The 23,774-nt window shown below is 41.0% G+C and overlaps 1 protein-coding gene across 7 annotated transcripts in view; it reads left to right on the top strand.

Moving 5' to 3' along the window:
• LOC121875900 (feline leukemia virus subgroup C receptor-related protein 2-like) overlaps positions 1 to 20,894 on the top strand; it is a 29,711-nt gene extending 8,817 nt beyond the window's left edge. For 3 of the 7 annotated variants that reach the window (XM_042380630.1, XM_042380631.1, XM_042380629.1), the window contains exons 3-11: positions 5,232 to 5,476; positions 9,598 to 9,822; positions 10,104 to 10,245; positions 16,203 to 16,287; positions 17,192 to 17,303; positions 17,532 to 17,635; positions 18,096 to 18,206; positions 19,045 to 19,197; positions 19,918 to 20,894. In XM_042380630.1, the coding sequence (XP_042236564.1) occupies positions 5,232 to 5,476; positions 9,598 to 9,822; positions 10,104 to 10,245; positions 16,203 to 16,287; positions 17,192 to 17,303; positions 17,532 to 17,635; positions 18,096 to 18,206; positions 19,045 to 19,197; positions 19,918 to 20,062 (1,322 nt within the window). In that variant the 3' untranslated portion in view covers positions 20,063 to 20,894. Of the gene's footprint in view, positions 1 to 4,102; positions 4,289 to 4,486; positions 4,751 to 5,231; positions 5,477 to 9,597; positions 9,823 to 10,103; positions 10,246 to 16,202; positions 16,288 to 17,191; positions 17,304 to 17,531; positions 17,636 to 18,095; positions 18,207 to 19,044; positions 19,198 to 19,917 lie in introns of those variants that run through there. The other 4 variants (XM_042380634.1, XM_042380636.1, XM_042380635.1 and 1 more) reach the window with 4 other exon arrangements.
• Positions 20,895 to 23,774: the final 2,880 nt, after the last annotated feature.

Here is a 23,774-nt window from a genome sequence, read left to right on the forward strand (position 1 = left end):
TGTTGTGGACAGATACAGGAAGTACCTTGGCCGCAGTTTGTACTAGACTGAACCGCTATAATTCACTGTAAACATGTGCCTGGTGTGCTTCAGTGTGTTTACTGGGCATCATTCATTTGTGCTTTCTGTTAGAGATGAACTGCAATGCTTCTGATCTAATGTATTGAACAGATACGATCGAATTTGAAAATTCTTTCTGCCCCCTACAAGCTTACGACAACTTGTTCATGATAAAATAACCACCTGGGAATTATTTAAGCTTTAAATCTAAACGTAGACCTGTAGTTATATTTCTAGAGTAAAGATAGCTATATAGATTAGGAACTCCTGCCTATCTCACCAAACACCCTAACGCTAACCTAACCAGCAAATCTAATCCTTCCCCCTATAATAATGAATGGTATTGCGGTGTTTAATCATCAATATTTATATATAAGCAGGGTTTACTAATCTTCATGACCTCTGATATTCATGAAAATCCTTGTACAAATTTGCATTAATTCATCATGTTAAAATATGGAAGTATACAATATGTTATATAATAATGTCCTAAAGATAAATGTGTAGTATTTATCAGGTGTCGCTAAGAATCCCCAGGCTTTCATTTGGTTAAGCCAGATCACCGTGGTTGTTATTGTTCACTTAGTATCTGTATTTTTATGGTTAAGTAAACTGTTTCAATATCAATAGACTGTGCAGGTGTACATTGTACACATACGAGAGAGAGAGAGTGAGTGAGAGGGGGTAAGACATGCCAGCTAGAGACGTACGTGAGGGTGAATAAACGCTGCTTATTGTGCCAGCCAACATACTGGGTTGTCCATTTATTCCGTTGATATTAAGTAATTATGTCTACGTTATTTTCACCATGTAGAAGTTCCTGTGTCAATTATTGTTAAATCTGCATTTGTAATGAAATGGTGAGTACACTTTAATGGGCATAACTATATGAGAGGTTTGTTGGGCTACCCATGGTCGATTTAACTTACTGGTCACTATTGTTTATTCCTGTACTGTCTACCTACATTGTCTTGAATACTTACACTCTCACCATAACTTCTCGAATGCTATAGGCACTTTACAATCTGAAAAATGAACGAAGAATCTGAAACCATTCCGAGATAACAAGACCCATTCTGCTCATTCTCACATCCATCGTGCCCAGGTGTTCGAGAAGTTTTGGGTGAGTGTACACTGTATACATGTACTCTTTGTGTATACATTGCACACCTGCACTGTCTCTGCATTGTGTATCTGCACTGTCGAGGTGTATACTGAATCGATAAATTTACTGAATAGATACTATTTGTGTATATAAATCTATACCTTATGATTTTGGTAGCACTGGAAGGATGGGGAGTGAGGGTGACGTGTGATAGGAAGGATGGGAGGGGGTGAGAAGAAGTACTTGTACGTCTGGCAGCGGGTGTGGGCGGGTAGGTGGGACCGTTAAATTTAACACAACACCCACGTAAGATAGTGCCGGTACCCTATTCAGGTTCGTAATGGTGTTGTATCAGGGTTGCTCCTTTAAAACGAAAGTTCAGCCGGGATTTCCACATTTGACGCCTAATACAAAAATGTTGGTCTTGTGATTAGGATTCAGGAAACCAATGTTGACAAAGTGTCAATTTGGTGCGGTCTGAGAAATATTAAGGCAAAAATTATTATATAGTACGATTTTTTCTCAAGTTCGTTCACTGAAACATAACTTTAACAAAACATGCAAAATATATGTAGTTTTAAACTTAATTCAATGTATTTAGGTTTTTATGTATGTTTTATGGTAGTTAACTCAATGAATGGACTTTAAAAAAATCATATTTGTGGAAAAAAAAATTGACAAAATTTCTTAGCCCAGACCAAAATAGCACTGTTTCCTGATTCTTGGCACCAGGACTAACATGTTGATATACAGTGTCCACATTGAAATGAAAATAACTTTAAAGCCTTATAGATTTTTATTGAATAATGAAAACAGGAATATTCACACAGCTCATAGTATGCTTGACTCTGATTAAGTGTATTTGGTAGGCTACATATCATTCGGGTGCATTTGGGTATGTTACAGTTCAAACTCGAGTGTTACATATCCACAAAGTTAATTCATAAATAACTCTACGAACACAGATTTAGCCATAAAGAAGATTTTTTATAGTTTAACAAAGTTATTGACAAAGCTTGGAGTATTATGGCATATTGAGTAATTCAGTCAGGAAGAGGCAAAAGTCCATCATGGGATGAGAGTTAGAGGTTATCAGAACTAAAGTACTTTGGCCTAGAGTAGATGTAACCAGGTGTGTATTGACCTATTAAACTCGGTCACACACACACACACACACACACACACACACACACACACACAGAATCTATCAGTCAATTGATCCACAGCAATTTGGCAATATGAGGACCTCCTCTACATCACACTGCTTAGTGAGCTTTCTGGATTTTCTGCACAAAATCCTGCAGAAACGTAAGACATCACTGGCCGTTGCCCTTGTTGACTTCAGGAAGGCCTTTGACCTTGTTGATCACTGCACTGTTATCAACAAGGCCATTGCACTAGGGCTGCCCACCAACCTGGTCTCATGGCTCACTGATTTCTTGAGTGGACGTCGTCAGGCAGTGAGGTATCAGGGCTCGGTCTCCACATTCCAACACCTCACCTGCGGTGTTCCCCAGGGGACCAAGATGGGACCACAGTGCTTCCTCATCCTGATCAACGACGCTCTATCGAACACTCCTCACAGGTGGAAGTACGTGGATGACTGCACTGTGGGGGTTTCAGTGGACAACACCGCACCAGACTACTCATCGCTAGAAGGCACCCTGGACAGGCTACAGACATGGACTACGGAGAACAAGGTCACCATCAACCACACCAAAACCGTAGTCATGCACATCAATACCGCCACCACTCCAGTGCAAGCCCCAGCAGTCACAGTGGGTGCCCATCCTCTCCAGCTGGTGCAGTCTGCCAAACTCCTGGGTGTAACTATAAACAACAAACTGGACTGGAAGGCCCGTGTAAATAACACAGTCAAGGCAGCCTTGTACCGTCTCTACATGCTACGACGACTTAGGTCACTTGGGACACCCACGCCAGAGCTGAGGACTATCTACAACGCCTTTATTCTCCCCAAACTAACGTATGCGTCACCAGCCTGGTCGTCTTCTCTCAACTCCAACCAACAACGTCGGCTAGAGAAGGTACAGAAAAGGGCCTGCAGAATCATGCTCGGCGCAGAATACTCCAGCTACATCAACGCTCTCTCCACCCTGGAAATGCCATCCCTCAGTGACCTCCACCACCAAGCACTAGCAAGGTTTGGCAGCCAACTAATGCACCACCCTCGTCGTCATCCCCACCTCCTGCCACCGGCAGCCCCCCACCCACCTCGCACAGTCCGCCACTACAAAAAAATTCAGCCCATAAGAGCCCTCACCGATAGATATAAGAATAGCACCATCCCATCTATTGTTAAAATAATAAACAACTCCTGATTTATGTACTGTACAGCCCTGTAAATGTATTCAACGCATATTATATCATTATATCTAAATCAAATGTAAGTCTGTATATTTTCAGCCACCGGCTGCAACTCTATTAATAAACCGTTTATTATTATTATTATTATTATTATTATTATTATTATTATTATTATTATTATTATTATTATTATTATTATTATTATTATTGTTATTATTATTATTATTATTATTATTATTATTATTATTATTATTATTATTATTATAGTAGTAGTATATATTTACATTAAACCCTGTACGACCGTGAAACTTTGCTGAGTCGTAAACCCCAAGAGATTGTGTGACTCATATACTGTAGATGTAGCGTCTCTCTCTATCTCTGCATGTCTCTCCGTCTTGTTACATACTCCTGCGCATTTACTTATACACGCATGGAGAAAGAGAGAGAGACGGAGAGAGCACATACTAGGCTTCTCATGACGAAGGCTGTTTCCGCGCAACAATATAAATACAGTAATAGAATGGTGCAATGGAGTGCTGTTGTGATGGTGAAAATGCCACCAGTGCACACACACACACACACACACACACACACACACACACACACACACACACACACACACACACACACTGATTATTATACCACCACCAGAAACGATAACTTATCATAACAAGGACGATATTAACGTATGTACGAGTGTTTGGTGTGCAGTTACTTGATCTGATAGTGTCAAAATGTCAATGCCAGGCAGTGTGCGATGGTTAGTGGTAGTGAGTGGTAGTGGTAGTGTGTGTAGTGGTTAGTGGTGGTAGTAGTGTGTGATAGAAACAGTGAGATATTATATACAGAACCACTAGTTGAATACAGATATTACAGATTTTTTTGTCAGGTTTGGTTACGTTACGTTTGGTTAGGTTAGAATGTTAGATCAGGGTGTAACTATGTCATAACTCCTAAACAGAGTACTCTAATATATTGTTATTAATTTGAACACAGCCTTGAAAAACACGACCGACATTAAAACACATTGAAAATACAATATACGAGAATAATGAAAAGGTAAAGAGAAATAAAGAAAAACCAAGAAAAGTAATTAAAAAAACACAATAATAAACAAAGGAAAATGATATAGGAAATTTACTTAAAGGAGAAAATAAAAGAAGTGGAAGACTAACTGAACAAATAATAAGAGTGACACGATTTCTTCACTGTGTTACCCTTAATAAACTCTCTACACTATGATGGCCTTTCAGCATGAGGGTAAGTGTGTGTGTGTGTGGTCAGCTTTTATCTTTGTCAATATTCCCGTAGCTTATGTTGAGCTAAACTATTATTGTAGCTACTGTCAGTAATTTAATCCTTGTGATAGTAGTAGTAGTAGTAGTAGTAATGATAATAGATGTATGTCAGAAGGACTTTCACTCTTGTTAAAAATAATATGGTCCTTACCAATAGCTATAAACATAAAAAAAAAAGGTCCAGTCAATATTATCATAGACACAGCAATAGGTGAAACACGATTGTCAAACACTCACTATACTACCACCATTACCAATCTACCATCACCATTATTCTATCACCACAACCACCATCATCACTATTACCATCTCACCACCACCACAACTGCCACTACTATCACCATCATTCCAACACCATCAACACAACCCACCACACGCGTCCCATCACCACAAACATTAACAAGAAACTAACCTGGATTCTTCTCTTCTTCTCTTATTTGGAGGTACAGGAGAGATGATGTCGGGGGGAGGCGGTGTACGGGTCTACAGGATAAGATGGGTGATCCTCTGTCTCTTCGTGTTGTACTCCATGTCCAATGCCTTCCAGTGGATCCAGTACTCTATCATCAACGACATCATCACCTATTACTACGGTGTCAGCCCTACCATGGTCGACTGGATGTCTATGGTCTATATGGTTACCTATATACCTCTCATCTTCCCGGCATCTTGGTACCTGCAGAAGAAGGTGAGTTGGGTTAGGTTAGGTTATTGAGGTTGGGTTAGGTTAGGTTATTGAGGTTGGGTTAGGTTAGGCTATTGAGGTTGGGTTAGGTTAGGTTATTGAGGTTGGGTTAGGTTAGGCTATTGAGGTTGGGTTAGGTTAGGCTATTGAGGTTGGGTTAGGTTAGGCTATTGAGGTTGGGTTAGGTTAGGTTATTGAGGTTGGGGTTGATTGATTGAGGAAGGGGGTTAAAAAACGTTGTAGGAGGAATAAGAGTGGTAAAAAACGTAGGAGATATAGAGACAAATTTAGAGGAGGTTAAAGTATGAGAAGAGACTCGTGTGTGTGTGTGTGTGTGGAGGCCGGCTGGAGCCTGTAAACGTACCATAGGAAAGAGCAATCAATAGTTATGTCCAGCATGACGATCATCTGCCTCCAGTGTCGCTCTCTCTCTCTCTCTCTCGCCAGCTCTTTAGTTCCTTCTATAAATGAAACTCCAGCGCGAGAAATCGTAATCTTTCAAGCCATGCAGACGGACGTACGCCCATCTCTCTGCCTTCAGTGGCGTTTCAGAGTGTTCGGGATATTAGAGTGCAGGAAGAGAGAGAGAAAGATTTAAGCTACCATTTGATTTGGTCGTCTACTCCTCCTCCACCTCCTTTTCCTCCCTCGTCTGACTACACCAACACGCTGCCTGTGTGCGTCTGTCTGTTGCGTGTTTGTTTTCCTATTATTGTTTGATATTGCTCCGCTCTCTCTCTCAACCTCTACTCTCCTAGCGTACAGGTCGACCTATCACCACGGCATCTTTAGGCGGTGGCAAGCTCTCCGTCCCTCTCTCTCCGTCCCTTTCCCTCTCTCTCTTTTCCTCATTGCTTTCTACCCCCCACTTTCTCCCTTTCAATGACTGTACTCTCCCCCTCTCATTGTTTTCCTTTCTCTCTTTTCTCCCCATCCCCTCACCCCCTTTTCCCTCCTTCCTCTCCCCCTTCCCTCTCCTCCCCTCCTCCCCTAGGTGCCACAGAGCCTTAAGATCAACAGTAAATAGGTCGCCTTAAGCCTCTGGGTATTTTTTCCCCTCCCCTCCTCCCCTCTCGCCCCTCTCTATCCTCCTTTCTCCTCACACCTCTCCCCTCACACCACTATCCCCTTACCCCTCCCTCTCACCTACTCTCCTCCTCCTCTTCCCTCACAACACATGGTGACGTCATTAGGGAGGCCGGAGGTCTTTGGAGGACTTTCATAATTGTGATTCTGAGTGTTGATGTGTGAGAGAGAGAGAGAGAGAGAGAGAGAGAGAGAGAGAGAGAGAGAGAGAGAGAGAGAGAGAGAGAGAGAGAGATGAACAAGTTTTCGTCTCTTGTGATACAATTGAAAGAAGCCAACATACCTACAGTACCGCCTTTGTCTGTCAGATAAGTATGTGTACCTAGTGTAAAGTGTACCTAGTGTAAAGTGTACCTAGTGTAAAGTGTACCTAGTGTAAAGTGTACCTAGTGTTAAGTGTACCTAGTGTAAAGTGTACCTAGTGTTCACTCTCTTTCTCTCCACCATCATCCTACCTCCCCGGCACCAAGTAGTTGCCCAGCTGTTCGGTCACACTGGGGAGCCACATGTCCTTTAGTCCACCGTTCGATATATAGATACTTCGATAGTGAGAGAGAGAGAGAGAGAGAGAGAGAGAGAGAGAGACCACTGGCGACTAAGTTTATGGGAACACGAAAACATCCCAGCGTATGTCGAACGCTTTTATTTTTGGCTGTTGTATTCGAGAGGAGGAGGAGGAGAAGGGGGGAAGGAAGTGCTGGGGTGAGTTAGCAAGCCGTACAGTGAGCAGGGAAGAGGATATCCACACTTAACACTACAACACAGACGTATTACATTCCCTCTCCTTCCCCTTCCCCCCTACATCCCCCCCTCACCACCCCCTTAGTGCCTCGAGGGGGGGAAGGGAAGGGGGGCTGAGGAAAATGGGGAGGTTGATGGGGTGGATGGGTGGAGAGGGAAGGTGGTGGGTGAGAGTAGGTGGAGAGGGAAGGTAGCCTGGTGGGGTGGAGTGGATAGGGGAGGGGGGGGGGGAGGAGGAAGGAGGGTGGATTGATGAGGGAGGAGGGGGGGGTGGAGTGGGTGGGTTGGTTTACGTAAGAGGTACTGTTTCTTTCCATTGTTATAATATAGACAGTTAAACCTTAAGAAAAAGGATCACCTGAAGTTTAGACACCCCCAACTTATTTCACGTGATGATGTAACTTAAACCCAAGGGCAGGTACAGGTACAAGGGCAGGTACAGGTACAAGGGCAGGTACAGGTACAGATGAACAAATAATGAATACAGTGTTACATTACAGCTACATATATTTTATTAATTAAAAAACAGTGATTGAGGACATCTTGGAAGGCCAGGATTACACACACACACACACACACACACACACACACACACACACACACACAAGGGGTTCCGTCCTGACTGTAGATAACGATGATCAAATCAGAGCCAATCAAAGGGCAGTGTTGTGTTACCAGGCGTCCCTATGGTGTTGTCTTGTATGGTGTGAGTGTAGGTGGAGGTAGTGTATGGTGGTGGTAGTGGGTGGTGTATGGTGGAGGTAGTGGTGGTGGTGGAGGTGGAGGTAGTGGTGGTGTGGGAGGTGGTGGTGGTGCAGACGGATCAATAATGACTTCGGGGACTCCTTCTTAAGCAGACCCCCTTCCCTTACCCCTTTCCCTTACTCCCTCATCCCCTTACTCCCTCATCCCTCCTTCCTTCCCCCCCAGTCTCCCTCATGCAGCCCGGCGTTACTTTCTTTCTCTAGGGTAAACAAAGACTTGCTTAATTACGTTATATAATACGACTGACCCGGGGCTTTTTATTTCCAGGATGAACAAAGACAGGCTTCACACACTCTACGGATATAACTTGACCTTTTTCACTCTTTACTTTTCGTGACAGCTGTAAAGTATTTAACTCTTGAACTATGAGGCTTTATTGACTCTACAGCCTTGACCTATGTCTGCTTTGACCTTTGTAACTAGTAAATATCCGGTATTTTAATGTGTGTGTGTGTGTTACCCTGGGCCGTCAGCGTTTAGAAATTCAAGAAGGTGAGGGGGGGTGGAGGGGGAGGGGCACGGAGAGAGGTGGAAGGAGGAATATTGGGGGGAGAGGAGGAAAGATATATTCATGGTAAGGTCTGTTATCTGGTCAATACTGTTATGTAATAAAACTCACGCACTCGCCACAACACTTAACCAACACCACATCCTTATCACACCGTCACATCACGTCATCACCACACCGTCACATCACCAACACCACATCCTTATCACCACACCGTCACATCACCAACACCACATCCTTATCACCACACCGTCACATCACCAACACCACATCCTTATCACCACACCGTCACATCACCAACACCACATCCTTATCACCACACCGTCACATCACCAACACCACATCCTTATCACCACACCGTCACATCACCAACACCACCATACAAACAAAATATCCCCAACACAAGGTAAAAGACAACGATAGAGGTAATCAATAAAACAAACAGATAGCAACCATCATATAGTAATAGGGTTACTTTATTTTCATCATCCCAAAATAGTCAAAACTAAAATAAAGTAGACCTCATTATAGGAGAGAGAGAGAGAGCTGTGTTCAAACAATGCTGTGAAGTATGACGGGTAATTTGTGTTAATTATGCTTACTTGCACCCACGACTTACCCCCACAATGTTGGGGTAGGCCTATATATAGACGTGTGTATGTGTGTTTATCTAAGGTTCCTTGTAAATATGTAATTACTTTAAACTGCTTTATATTCTCTATTTACTGGGAATAAATCACAGTAATAATAATAATAATAATAATAATAATAATAATAATAATAATAATAATAATAATAATAATAATAATAATAATAATAATGTCATAATAATAATAATAATAATACTATGGTAATAATAATAATAATAATGTGATGATAATAGTAATAATAATAACAATAATAATAATAATGTCATAATAATAATACTAATACTATGGTAATAATAATAATAATAATGTGATGATAATAGTAATAATAATAACAATAATAATATAACACTAACCCTCCCTTTACTCTCCCACAGGGGTTAAGGAGAGCAGTACTGATTGGTGCCTGTGGTACTATGATCGGGTCATGGGTCAAGGTGGGGTCAGTCTCCCCCGACAGGTTTTATCTGACCTTCGCAGGGCAGTGCATTTCCGCCATCTCCCAAATCTTCATCCTTGGTATCCCCCCTAGGTTGGCTGCTGTCTGGTTTGGTCCTACCCAGGTCTCAACTGCTTGTGCTATTGGTGTCTTTGGGAATCAGGTCTGTATCAGGTTTTTTATAAGGTCAGGGGTTGAATTTTTATGTTGTAATTCAAAGTCAGATTAATGTTTAAGGGTCATTTAAAGATCATTTCTGAACCTGTTTATACTCGCTGTGCTTATGTTGACAATGCAGTGACCTTCATATGTTTAAGGTGATATCACGTGTTTGTGCTGACCCTGTATGTTGTGCTATGATGTCATGTGTTGATATCCCATATGTTTGGCTCTGATGTCATGTGTTGTGCTATGACGTCATGTGTTTACGCCTGTCACCCTCAGTTGGGCGTGGCGCTGGGGTTCCTCTTGCCGCCTGCTATCGTACAGACCTCGGAGGATAAGGATGTGGTGGGTCAGGGCCTGGCCTTCATGTTCAACGGTGTGGCTGCCCTCACCACCACACTCTTTATCACCATAATCTTTGGTGAGTCATGCTTTATCTGACTTGACCTGACTTTATCTATACTTAACCTAACCTAACTTGAATTGACCTGGCCTTATCTTGACACAACCTCCCTTTAATTTGACCTGACCTTATCTAGACTAAACCTCACCAAACCTAACCTGACCTTATGTGTACTTAACCTGACCTAACTTGACCTGACCTGATCTTATCTAGACTTAACCTTACCTAACTTGGCTTGACCTAATCTGGACTTAACCTTACCTAACTTGACTTGACCTTATCTAGACTTAACCTGACCTAACCTAACTTGACTTGACCTTATCTAGACTTAACCTGACCTAACTCGTTTCTGACCAAACATAACCTTTTCTTGACTTAACCTAACTTGAATTTAACTGAACCTTACCAAAGTTAATATAATCTAACCTAACCTAACTTGACCATACATAAATATATTGCTGTATTTTTCTTAATTTCAAAGTGATGAAATTTCAGAATATTTGAGGTTCTAGGGAGCTCTACCATTGTGGGGTCATATGTACCAGTCCGCAGAATTACTAGTCTTGGTAGATTGACTTGGCCTCTGCAGCGCTCGAGTAAGCCATATGAGAAATCACGTATTGACTTGAAAATAACCACGAGACACTTAAAATCTACTGTAATTGTTATCTTAAGTATTTGGTATTTGACTCGGAAATATGAAAAATTTTGGGTTGTATGAAAAATTGGGACATTATGGTCATTCTGATATAAGTTTTGCACTTCACCCTGCCATTCCTCCTCACCCTGCCATTCCTCCTCACCCTGCCATTCCTCCTCACCCTGCCATTCCTCCTCACCCTGCCATTCCTCCTCACCCTGCCATTCCTCCTCACCCTACCATTCCTCCTCACCCTGCCATTCCTCCTCACCCTACCATTCCTCCTCACCCTACCATTCCTCCTCACCCTGCCATTCCTCCTCACCTGCCATTCCTCTCACCTACCATTCCTCCTCTCCACCCTACCATTCCTCACCCCTACCATTCCTCTTCGCCCTACCATTCCTCCTCACCCCTACCATTCCTCCTCACCCTGCCATTCCTCCTCACCCCTACCATTCCTCCCTCACCCATTCCTCCTCACTCCTGCCATTCCTCCTCCACCCCTACCATTCCTCCTCACCCCTACCAGCCTCCCTCACCCTGCCATTCCTCCTCACTCTGCCATTCCTCCTCACCCTACCATTCCTCTTCACCCTACCATTCCTCCTCACCCCACCATTCTTCTTCACCCCTGCCATTCCTCCTCAATACCATTCTCCTCACCCTACCATCACCCCATTCCTCCTCACCCTACATTCCTTCCTCACCTCCACCCTACCATTCCTCCTCACCCCTCCATTCCCTCCTCACCTCCACACCGCCATTCCTCCTCACTCCACCATTCCTCCTCACCCCTACCATTCCTCACCCCACCATTCCTCTTCACCCTACCATTCCTCCTCACCCTCACCATTCTCCATTCCTCCCATCACCCTACCATTCCTCCTCATTCCTCCTCTCCCTACCATTCCTCCCCATCACCCCACCATTCCTCCTCCTCACCCTCACATTCCTCCTCACCCCTGCCATTCCTCCTCACCCCACCCATTCCTCCCACCCCTACCATTCCTCCTCCACCCTGCCATTCCTCCCACCACATTCCTCTTCACCCCACCTCCCCACCTACCTTCACTTCACCATTCCTCCCCACCACATTCCTACCACCATTCCTCCATTCCTCCTCACCCCACCATTCCTCCTCACCCAATTCCTCCTCCTACCATTCCTCCTCACCCCACCATTCCTCCTCCCCACTATCTCCTCCTCACCCTACCATTCCTCCCTCACCATTCCTCCTCACCTGCCATTCCTCCTCACCCACCATTCCTCTTCACCCCACCATTCCTCCATTCCTCTTCCCTCACCCTCCCATTCCTCCTCACCCTACCATTCCTCCTCACCCTACCATTCCTCCTCACTCTGCCATTCCTCCTCACCCTACCATTCCTCCTCACCCTACCATTCCTCCTCACCCTGCCATTCCTCCTCACCCTACCATTCCTCCTCACCCTACCATTCCTCCTCACTCTGCCATTCCTCCTCACCCTGCCATTCCCCAATTCAGATCACAGCTGTGCACCAACTTGATCAGTGATGCGCCGTAAAAATGACCCAAAGTAATTATAATTTATATTCATTAAAACAGTAAAGTGAAGCGGTAAGGGTTAGGAGACCACTCTTCATTGGATAATTGAGTTGGGTAATGTGGGTAGTGGGAACAAAGGTGCCTCGGTGTTTGATGTTCCTTTGTGGAGTCTTTTTTTTTATATAATTTTTTTTTTTATATTTTGGAAGCTGCAGTCAAGCGTGAAAAGCTTATGAAGGCTGTTAATGTCTTTGTTTGATTAGCATTGTATGAGTCAATTTGCTATTTACCATTATTTATTATTATTAAAGTCAGTCAGTCAATCAGTCAGTCAATCAATCAATCAATCAATCAATCAATCAGTCTATCTCTGTGTTCTTGTTTACTCATTTATTAAAGATAATCAATATTCACTCACCATCAACAAAGGGCCGCAACCAGGATGTAACATGGTATCTGGGCCTCTTCTATTAATATATCAACGGTGCCGCCATCAGTAACGTCAGCATGAGAGGGTCCACACACACACACACACACACACAGTGTTATTATAGAGGTGTTAGGTCACAACACAACCCACAGTATAGAGAACACACAATACTACACAGTAAACACAATGCAACACACAATACAATATACACAACACAATACAACACAATATACACAAAACAGAAGACAACCCAATGCGCAACATCACACATCACAACACAACAGGAACACTTCGTTAAGCCACTAACAACCTATACACCACTGCCTTCCCTGTGTGTCGGTTCCTGTCTCGTCCTCACCTCTCTGTTGATGCCGCCCCTGTCTGTCTGTGTTTGTATTATGTACTGTCTATCTGTCACCTGTCTGCATGTTTCTTGTCTGTCTCCATCTGTCTCCTGTCTGTCTGTCTCCTGTCTATCTGTATCTGTCTCCTGTCTATCAGTATCTGTGTCCTGTCTATCAGTATGTCTCCTGTTTGTCAGTATGTCTCCTGTCTATCAGTATCTGTCTCCTGTCTGTCAATATCTGTCTCCTGTCTGTCTGTACCTGTGTGCTGTCTGTCTGTCACTATTTATCAACCTTGAGGATTAAGCTAAACTTATGGATCGATTGTTTCCGTGTTCATGTTTTTTTTTTTTTTACCATCAGTCTGTCTATGTCACGTCCACATTTTTGTTTACTCGATTTGGATGATTTTGTCAACATTACAGAGAGGTCAAGGTCAGAGGTAATCAATGCAAACTGTTAAAGATCATTATATACGTTGTTAAGTGTGGGATAATATACAGGTACTTCTCGACTTACAACATACTCGACTTACGACAACCCGGACACATGACCGTCGTGGTCGTAGAAATTTTTTTTTCAAATTACGTACAGTATTTTCTAGTACCGACGTTAGTGATTGCGCTGTGTATTGACAAAGTTTTCGTTTGTAATTCCCTTTAAAATGGCTCGCAAGCGTAAAAGTGAGAGTTCTCGTGGTGCTGAGAAGAAAAAGAGACACCCATATTAGAATTTTTATGTATTATTTTCACCTTTTCGACTTACGACCAATTCGACTTACGACCTGGTCGTTGGGACGGAACCCCGTTGTAAGTCGAGGAGAGACTGCATTTGGGTCTTCATTGAACTATGTATGATGGTGTATATACTGTACACGGGTCACCTGAAAATTCAACCTCCAGATTATTTCACCTGAATATTCTTCCCCCGGCTTATTTCATGTGAAGCTTCAAACCAAAACCAGAGTAATTTAACCTAAAGATTTATTGGGGGGTTGAATCTTCAGGTGAAATAAACTGGGGATTGAATCTTTAGGTGAATAAGCTGGGGTTGAATAATCAGGTGAAATAAGCTGGAATTGAATCCTCGGGTGAAATAAACCGTTTTCATTCCCTGATGCCTCGGTGTAGTATGGTGGTGGTGGGGTGAGAGAAGGTAGCTGCCCTGACTCACGGACTTAATATGATGGATGTAGGGATGGTTACCGTAATGCCAATACAGGTTGTACCTCTCTAGTCCGGCAACCTCGGGACCTGACCGGTGCCGGACCATGGAAATTCACCCTTTTCCTGGATAGATAGTGACTTGTGCTTATGCCTGGAAGCACTAGCACCACTTTCTCTGCATCATGGTCTCTTTGAAGACATATTGAAGGGTTAAATGTCTTATAGTAGCTTCTCAAATTTCGCGAGTTTTTAATTATTAACGTATTTTATTGGAACACACAAAAAAATAAATAACAAAAAAATTTGACGGCGGAAACTTGAATTTCGACGGGTTTGAACGGCCCGCCAACGTGCAGACGACGTGCATAATCGTGCAACAGCGTCATTTCTCTTATGTACAAAAGATTCATTATTGTTTATTACTGAATGTCTTTTCTATTGATTAATGTTTATGTGTGCAAAATGAGCAATACAATTCATTAATAATACGTAGAATATTAAAATACACGAGGAAATGACACAGCATTGTTTTCGTTGATTACAAAGCCAGTGACTGACTGGTTCTACATATAAAACTGAAGAAAATAAGACCTTGGTTGTAGCTGTAGTAAAATTAATATGGTTGTTTTAAGTAATGTTATTTAATGTTAATAAATGGAACAATAGAAGTAGCTGACGATAATGGTACAGAAAAAAAGAGAGATCGCGTATGTAAGTGCGCATGCTCACACGTGAAAACATATCGTCATTACTTTACATAAGAATATGAAAGCAACACTTATTTACTGTTCTTATATATTTTAATTAATGTTTCTGAATTTGTTTTTATTGAATTAATGTGTGTGTGTGCAAAATTAACAATACAATTTATTAATAATGAGGAGACGAGACGGCTGCCGGGATTGTTTATGTTAAAGCTTACAAAACCAGTGACTGATTGGTTCTACATATAAAACTGAAGAAAATGAGACCCTGATTTTAGCTGTAGTAAAATTAATGTAAAAAAATTAATATGGTTGTTTGAAGTACCTGTAATGTTATTTAATGTTAACAAATGGAACAATATAAGTAGCTAACCATTAATGGTAAAAAAGAGTGAGACTGCTCGTATGTAAGTGCGCACATGTGAAAACATATCGTCATTACTCTACATAAGAATATGAAAGCAACACTTATTAACTGCTCATATATATTGAAGGGTTAAATGTTGTACTCTGTATAGACAAGCAGAGGGAGAGAGAGAGTGCAGCCGAACTGCCGGATGTAAACAAACCTTAAATTCCCGCGGCTTTGTTTTTGTTTTTTGTTTTTAAGGGGATTAGCCCACCCGGGCATAGGTCACTGACCCACATTGGGCCCTGAGGGGCAAAAATTTAATACTCCTGTAATAATAATTCAGATAAGTAAAAAAAAAGAAAAAGAAAAAAGCTGCCTATCTACCTATTGGACAAACTAAAATCGTTCCGGACCACAGAATGCCAGACTAGAGAGGTACAACCTGTAATTAGATTGGGGAAGGGGAGGGGCAGTGGTGGTGGCAACATCACATGCACAGACACACCTGTACAGTTTATGCACGTGTTTATGAGTTTGTACCATAGATTTATATATACATGTTTGGGTATTTTCACATGGTACGTATCTCATGTACCGAATATTGTCAGCACCATTATGAACTTGTGTTACTCTCATGTACTGCATCTGTGTAAGGATAAAACAAATTATTCATCACTATTTACTTGTCTTAATGTAATTTTTCTTTGCCTTTATACTTGTGCTGTAACCTTAAGGCATTACAGTATAACTCAGTATTTTATTTCATTACAGTACAGTACAGTATTTGCTTATTGTTTGTCTCCTTGTACAGTGTTCAAGGAGAAGCCTCCCACACCACCCAGCACAGCAGCTCTCGTGCAGGAAGAGACTGGCTCCTACATGCAAGGTGTTGTCAGGTATGTACAGTAATGTCGTGTCTATGGGATAAAAAAGTCAATTTGGTAAGTCACCATTGAAGTTTTAACAGAGCCCCTTCACTGTTTACAAAGATTCTTCAAACACTACGAAGCTCATGAAGATTAAGAACCCCAACTTACTTCACTTGATGATTAAATACCTTAATGCTAACCTAACTAAACTTAATCTAATCTGTCTTACTGTAACCCCTCAATTTAGTATTAGGGTTCTTAATCACTAGGTAAAATACACTGGGGTTTCTAGTCTTCATGGGAACCCTCACTACCAATGTGTCAAACAGCCACATTACCATTAAGAACATTTGCTCAAGAGGCTTAGCACTTCTTGTTACTTTTGGTGAAAATATTTGAAAAAAGAGTAAAGGGGCTCCATCACTGAGTATCATTTCTTTCCTGTTCTTAAAGTTTAGAACGAAGAAATAACTGACACACAACACACATCAGTCTCAGTATGAACAATGTGTGTACTGTGTACCTCTATTATTTTTTTACTTTTATCCTCTTCACCACTGATCGGCTCGTTAGCCGCATGGGAGATCAGTCACGTCTCTGTTATGCACTGTTGGCAAATATTGGGCATGCACTGCTCCAGTGTTGGTCAAGTCTGGTCTTGAAAGAGCTCACATTCGATGCCGTCACAACACTTTCTGGCAGATTTTTCCAGAAAGTGTTGTGATGGCACCCCTACTGTACAGTACTGTACTGGATATATATTTTTTACATGTGTATATTGTGTATTATTCATAAGGTATGTATAATATATAATTGGTGTATGATAATAATGGCAGAATTTCACATAAGTTTACAATTCCATGTTTAACAATTTTCTCAAAAGAGGGAGAGAGAACCAAAAAATTATTTAATTTTTATTTTCTCCTTGTAGGTTAATGAAGAACCCAGGATATGTGTTATTACTGCTGTCATACGGGATAAATGTGGGAGCCTTTTATGCTATCTCTACCCTCCTTAATCAGGTTATCCTCGCCCACTTCCCTGTGAGTATCTGTGTCCTTGCCACTGGTCGGTACTCTAGATTATTGTTGTGTTTTCATCTTCGCCACTGATTGGCTCGTTCTACTACAATCTGTGATGAGTTTTAGGTTTCTATATTTAGTAAGGAGTTGTTGATTGTTTATGTAAGTTAAATGTTTTTATTTTCCATACATAAATACCGTCTGTGTAAAATAAATTGTTTTGATGGAGAACGTACAACACTCCGGCAGAATGAGAATGAGAATGCTGGCCGAATTGGGTTGGTTATTGTCCTCGCCGGTATGATGGGTTCTGTTGTGTGTGGCTTTATCCTCGACAAAACTGCGAAATTCAAGTAAGTAGACATTACAGTATGGGATTTATTAGGTTAATATCTTGTTAAGTGATGAGCAAGATATTTATTTATAAGGTGGGGAGGTGAAATAAGCTGGGGTGCTTATGGTAATCTTCATGAGATTCTTTTTCTCACTTGGGAGGAGGGTATAGTCTAACCTGACAAAAAGAGGTTGGATTTGATGTAAGAATCAGTTCTGTGCCTCACATGGAGTTAGTGAGGTACAATTAACTAGTTTTATTGACTTATTTATTTTTTTCCCTTCACAACTTCAGTGTTTAAACAACAATCCCTTTATTAAATGACAAGTATTATCTGTTTATCACTATCTATTATTAATGATATACAGTATTCATGTTAAACTTTATATAGTACCTGCTTGTCTATATTGTATTTACTGTACTGTATGTTGAACCATTTCTAAATTCATATAACAATTTTACTGAATATATATCTACAGGATGGTGACGCTAGTGGTGTATATCTTATCCACATTGTTCATGCTGAGCTACACCTTCATATTCCACCTTGAGACACTGTGGTTGGTCTTTGTCATGGCTGGATTATTAGGGTGAGTTAATACTGAACTTTTAATGTACAGTATTGTATTATGCCATTATTGTGTTTACTGCCATATAAATTCTCTGCCTTTTATAAACTATCTTGCTTTGGTTATCTAATTCTTGGTACAGTATTTTCCAGCATTTACAAAGTTATTTTCTTCTCCACTTTTCACAGATCATTTTTGTATTCTTTAATTTTGCAACTCATTCTACTGTTTCCAAGTGTTCGAGTCTTTTTCCTTTCTCTTCCTCAACTTTTACTATGGAAACTTTCTACTGTCATGCAAAATGTGACCAATCTTCCTACGTTTGAGGAAATATGGTTTGACACAGCGCTGATGTGCATTTTGTTCTCAGCAGAGTGTATAATAAACAAATTGTAAAAGCTAAAGGTCTACAAAAGGCCTGGCCCTGAGAGCGTGCATCCCAGAGTGCTAAGAGAATTGTGCAATTAGCTTGCTTAGCCCCTTAAGATCCTGTTCTGTAGAAGCTTGGATGATCAAAAGGTCCCCAGTGACTGGAAAAGTACTTATGTGAGTCCTATATTCAACCACTCCATGAATAATATAGGCCAGTGAGCTTGTCTAGTATAGTGTGTAAAGTACTGTACTAGAGAGCATTATAAGAGACGCCACGATGGAACATCTACTACAAAACAACCTTGTAATGGACTGCTGACCTGGTTTTGTGTTGGGATGCTCCTGTTTGACACAGTTACTTAAGGTGCTGGATATATGGACTCATATCCTGGAATGCGGTGGCTTTTGATCACCTTTATAGAATCTACAAACAAGCTGGACAAGGACTTCAGACCTCCTTATGTCATATAAAACTGTCACTCTACAGGTTCTTCATGACTGGGTACCTGCCAGTGGGATTCGAGTTTGCTGCAGAGTTGACTTACCCCGAGGCTGAGGGCACAAGCTCTGGCCTGCTCAATGCATCAGCCCAGTTCTTTGGAATATTTTGTACCATGGCTGATGGTCAGCTTCTCAAAAAGTAAGTTCTTACACTTGGTTGGTAGTAAGTTGGGTAAGTTATGTGATGTCTGTAGCCAGTACATGTACTTCTTTATGTATTGAATACACATAAAACACTTTTGTGTGTTTATCTTTGTTTTGTATTCAGCATTCAGATTAATTCCACACTTAACATTGTACAGCCTTCCTCAGATGCAAAGATCATGATGCATCTCAGTCTTCCGCATTTACTGCACATATATTTTCTCAACATCTTCTATATGTTTGGTAGCCTTAAAGTCCCCACACATATCTTAACCCTTAAATGGTGGGCATCATCGGTAGAAGTTAACCGTAGGGATAACAGCCATTATCAGTGGATGTTTCATGATCCTTGCATTCCATTATTGTGGATATACTGTAGGGCTGGAGTATGGAATTCTTAGCTACTGGTTAACCACTTGTGCACGGCCTCCCCCTTGTGCTGAATAAATTTGCCAGGTGTTAGCCAAATCAAATATTAAAAGTGGCATCCCAATAGTGAAGTGGTTGAGGGTTAAATAGTGTACTCTTCTTTTATCAGTTGACCCATAGCCTGTACAGTACCCAATACAGTACCTCACTCTAGTTTCTCTTATTTTTATACATGTTGATTAAACTCTTATGAAAATCACTTGGACCCAGTGGGAAGAAAATGCACATTAAGCTTATATTGTAAATTGAGTTCCATTTCACCTGTGATCCTTTACTTCCTGAACAGTTATGGAGACATGGCAGCCAACTTGCTCCTGGTAGTGGTGCTTTGTGTGGGAAGCATCATGACTGCCTCTATTAGGGAGGATCTGCGGAGACAGGCTGCCCACAAGAAGGGCATTCACGTTGACAGTGAAGGACCAAGAGTCTGAACAAGTAAATGTGTCTTTCCTACTTTTACCGTCAACAGTCAAAATTTGATATGGGCTTTATCAATTTTTAGTTGATCCTATCCGGTGAATGGACAGAAAATAAAATAATGACAGTAGGTATTGTAGATAGATTGACAGATATTTATTCAGTAAAAGTCTTATGAATTCACATTGGTTCAGCATGTAAGTAAACAGTACCGCATAGACATGGCAAATGGTAAATTGATTAAATTTAGACAGCCACTGTAGGGCAGCTTATACATGGATTTATTTTTTCATGTGAACCATGAATGAGGATTTTATGACATGTCTCTAAATACTTAAAAAACAAAAAGGGTTAACATGAATTACAAAAGACATGGGGCAGCTACTTTTATAAAACCTAAACAAAACTTATGACTCAAAAAATTTATACTACTGTACTAGTGTCATGTATTTGTCATGCTACCTCCTGTGATGTTAACCAAGTACTGTACTGTACTGTGGTAATCTCAAGCCCAATGTGTAGTTTAATCTGTCCCTGTAATAATGTATTCATATATATCTGTACTCATACACTTTAATAGGTTCCCTGTACGTAATATATTCCAAAAGAACTTACAGTATAAGCCAGATTATTCCGTCATTACTGTTGTATTATCTTGAAATATTGTTCATAGAAGGATTAACTTGATGATTAGAGGCACATTATTTTTTATATGGCAAATTAGGCATCAGATGCTCATGTATATACAAGTATAGACACTCCATGCAGAACTATATATATATATATATATATGTATATATACAGTATATATACAGTGACCCCTCGGTTAACGAACTCAATCCGTTCCAGAAGGTCGTTCGTTAAAAATCAGGTAGTGGTTCCAGCTCACCGAAAATTTCTAAATTAAAAATGGTAGAAAAGTTCACTTACTTTGAGGTTGTATGTAGAAGGCTCCTGGATGATGATGATGATGGGATTTAGAATGGGGGTGGAGAGAAGGAAGAAGAAGGCATTGGCGTGGAAGAGAAGTCACCCCATGGCCATTTCACCCATAAATTTTAGCTCTCTTGGTGTAATTCAAGATTATTTTCTTTAAATCAACACTGCACTGCATTATATATTGTCAATATGTAAAAATATATTTCAAAATGACCAATAATTTGCTTGGAAACACAGAAAAAAAGCGTTTAGTTGAAGAGTCTCAAGCAAGATGTTACCCTCCAGTGAAAACAGAGAGAGACTAACACCTGTTTGCTGTTTAAGAGGCTGGATGCCGCGCATTAAACTAGTCACTTTACCTTCAATTAGTTCAATAATTGTTAAAATGACTAAAAATTGAATATTAAACTTTAAAATTATTGAATAGTATAAACTTCTTGATATTACTAAAATAGTAAGGAATTTAAGCCCTAGAACGATTAATGTATTGGTGGGCTGATACTAAAGCTGGTTTGCCGGTCAGTGCAAAGCGAATGTTAAGGTCGGTTCATAAGAATTTGTTAACTTGAATATGCAGATAATAACCACAAGGGAAAGAAGATGTGAATTACAGCGGCTGGAACTTCGTGTTTTCTTTTTTCCTTGTGGTTATCCTTTATCTATATATATATATATATATATATATACTCATTATAAAATCCATAAGTAGTATAAGTCAGAGGCAATTGATAACATAATTTGATTGTTTATATTTAGCATCAAAGTGATTTATTTATAGTTAAGAAGGTACAGGGTGAGTGGGAGATAATTGACACATTTTAAACATATGTAAAATTCTGCCATTATTATCATACACCTTACACAACATACAGTACTATTTTTAATCGTACACAACATACATCACACATAGTACACAACATACACACACCCACACACAAATATATATACAGTACAGTGGAAGTACGGTACACACATTATTTTACCGAGGCTGCTGCTGCGTGTTGTGTGTCATTTATTTCTCACCCGCCCTGTGTACTGAGCCTAATGCTGTCTTGTATTAACTGTAAAGGTGAGATACTGTACTGTACACCTGTCTGCCCTCTGATTCTTCTTCGGAGAGAGCTTGCCTACTATGGACTTCCAGTTTAACTAAAATGGTGATAAAAATGTGTGCATTATAACTACTTAAACTTTCTATGTACAGTAATGTGTTTTAGGCCATTACCACTTCCTCTACACAAGCTTTTTCCAAAATACAAAAGTAAACAATAGAAAATAGCTAAAATGTCGTAATTTAAATGTCTATTTTCTTAACTGAAAATACATTTCAGGTGTATAGCAATGTGTGTGGGGGAAAAAGTCACACATGGGCAGGGCCTAGGGTAGGTCCAGGATGGGTCAGGGCACTCATAGGTCTTGGGTGGGAGGGTTGGTAGGGATTTTAATATATGAGAATTATATACGCACAGTATATGCTAGGGTACATATATTTTGTTGGTTGTACAGTCAACCCTCGCTTTACGCGGTCCCACTTTACGCGTTTCCACGTTTACGCGGTACCCTGCCGAACACGGAATGCTCACTTTCCGCGGTGTGTGTACCCTTTTACGCGGAGAGCGACGCGAGCAGGGTGCGCACAAGGTCGCCCAGTCATCAAAACATTACCGAGTTCTTCACCCGCCACCCACCACAGCCGGCCCAAGTCAGTGATAGTGATAATGATAGTGAGGATATGGACTTATATGGACTTTGAGGGGTTTGACAAAGAGGCCCTGCAAGCCTCTGTGGTGGATAGTGATACAATTGATACAAGTGATACAGGTGAGGGCCAATAATCTGCCCTCTGCCTCGGAACCAACCCCCCATCCCCGTGTGCCCAGCCATCTTTTCTACTAATGTAAATGTTAGAAAGCCTAATATTATTGATATTTCTCTTAATTATTAATTGTGTGTGCATACCATCATAAAATAAGAAGTTATTTTTACTACAACGTAGGTATTGTGTCTGAAAAAGTGGAGTTTGGAGGTCGGCCCGGTCTCTATTTCAATTAATCCCATATGTTATGTTGTTCACTTTACGCGTTTCATACTTTACGCGGGCCGCCGTGGGTTCAATTGACCGCGTGAAGTGAGGGTTCACTGTACTATAATAATCAAACCGAGTGTAGCCGATGTTTTGAATACTATACTCGTGATTCTTAAGTACAGGCACTCTACTCAAATTTGAGAGAATACATTAATTAACAGTGATATATATACTGTATATATAAGTATATCAGGGAGGCTTGTGTCTCCAAGTGTCCTGCCAGATCCCGTGCTCTTCCGAGGCTTCTGAGAGAGAGGGGAGTAGGCAATGTATTAGGAATAGAAAATGAACCTGGAAGAGTAGAAAAGGGACCTGGAGGAGTAGTAGAGGGACCTGGAGGAGTAGTAGAGGGACCTGGAGGAGTTGTAAAGGGACCTGGAGGCATAGTAGAGGGACCTGGAGGCATAGTAGAGGGACCTGAAGGAGTAGTAGAGGGACCTGGAGGAATACTAGAGGGACCTGGAGCAGTAGATAGGTACCAGGCAGCTTAAGAGAGTTTCATCAGAACTTGATGAAAATGAAGAAGAAAAAGAGATGGTGAGTGAGAATGTGCTCACTGTTTAGGTTGTTAAGAAGTTTTAGAGAAGGTAGCTGGGGAGAAAAGATGCAGATTAAGAAAGTGATAAAGGGGGAGGAAGTGAGAAGAAAGAGAAGAGAGCAGATTTTATGTAAAATCCCGGTGAAGTATTAAGAAGAACATA

This window comes from Homarus americanus, unplaced genomic scaffold (genome assembly GCF_018991925.1).
Source record: "Homarus americanus isolate GMGI-L3 unplaced genomic scaffold, GMGI_Hamer_2.0 scaffold14730, whole genome shotgun sequence".
Lineage (NCBI taxonomy): Eukaryota > Metazoa > Arthropoda > Malacostraca > Decapoda > Nephropidae > Homarus > Homarus americanus.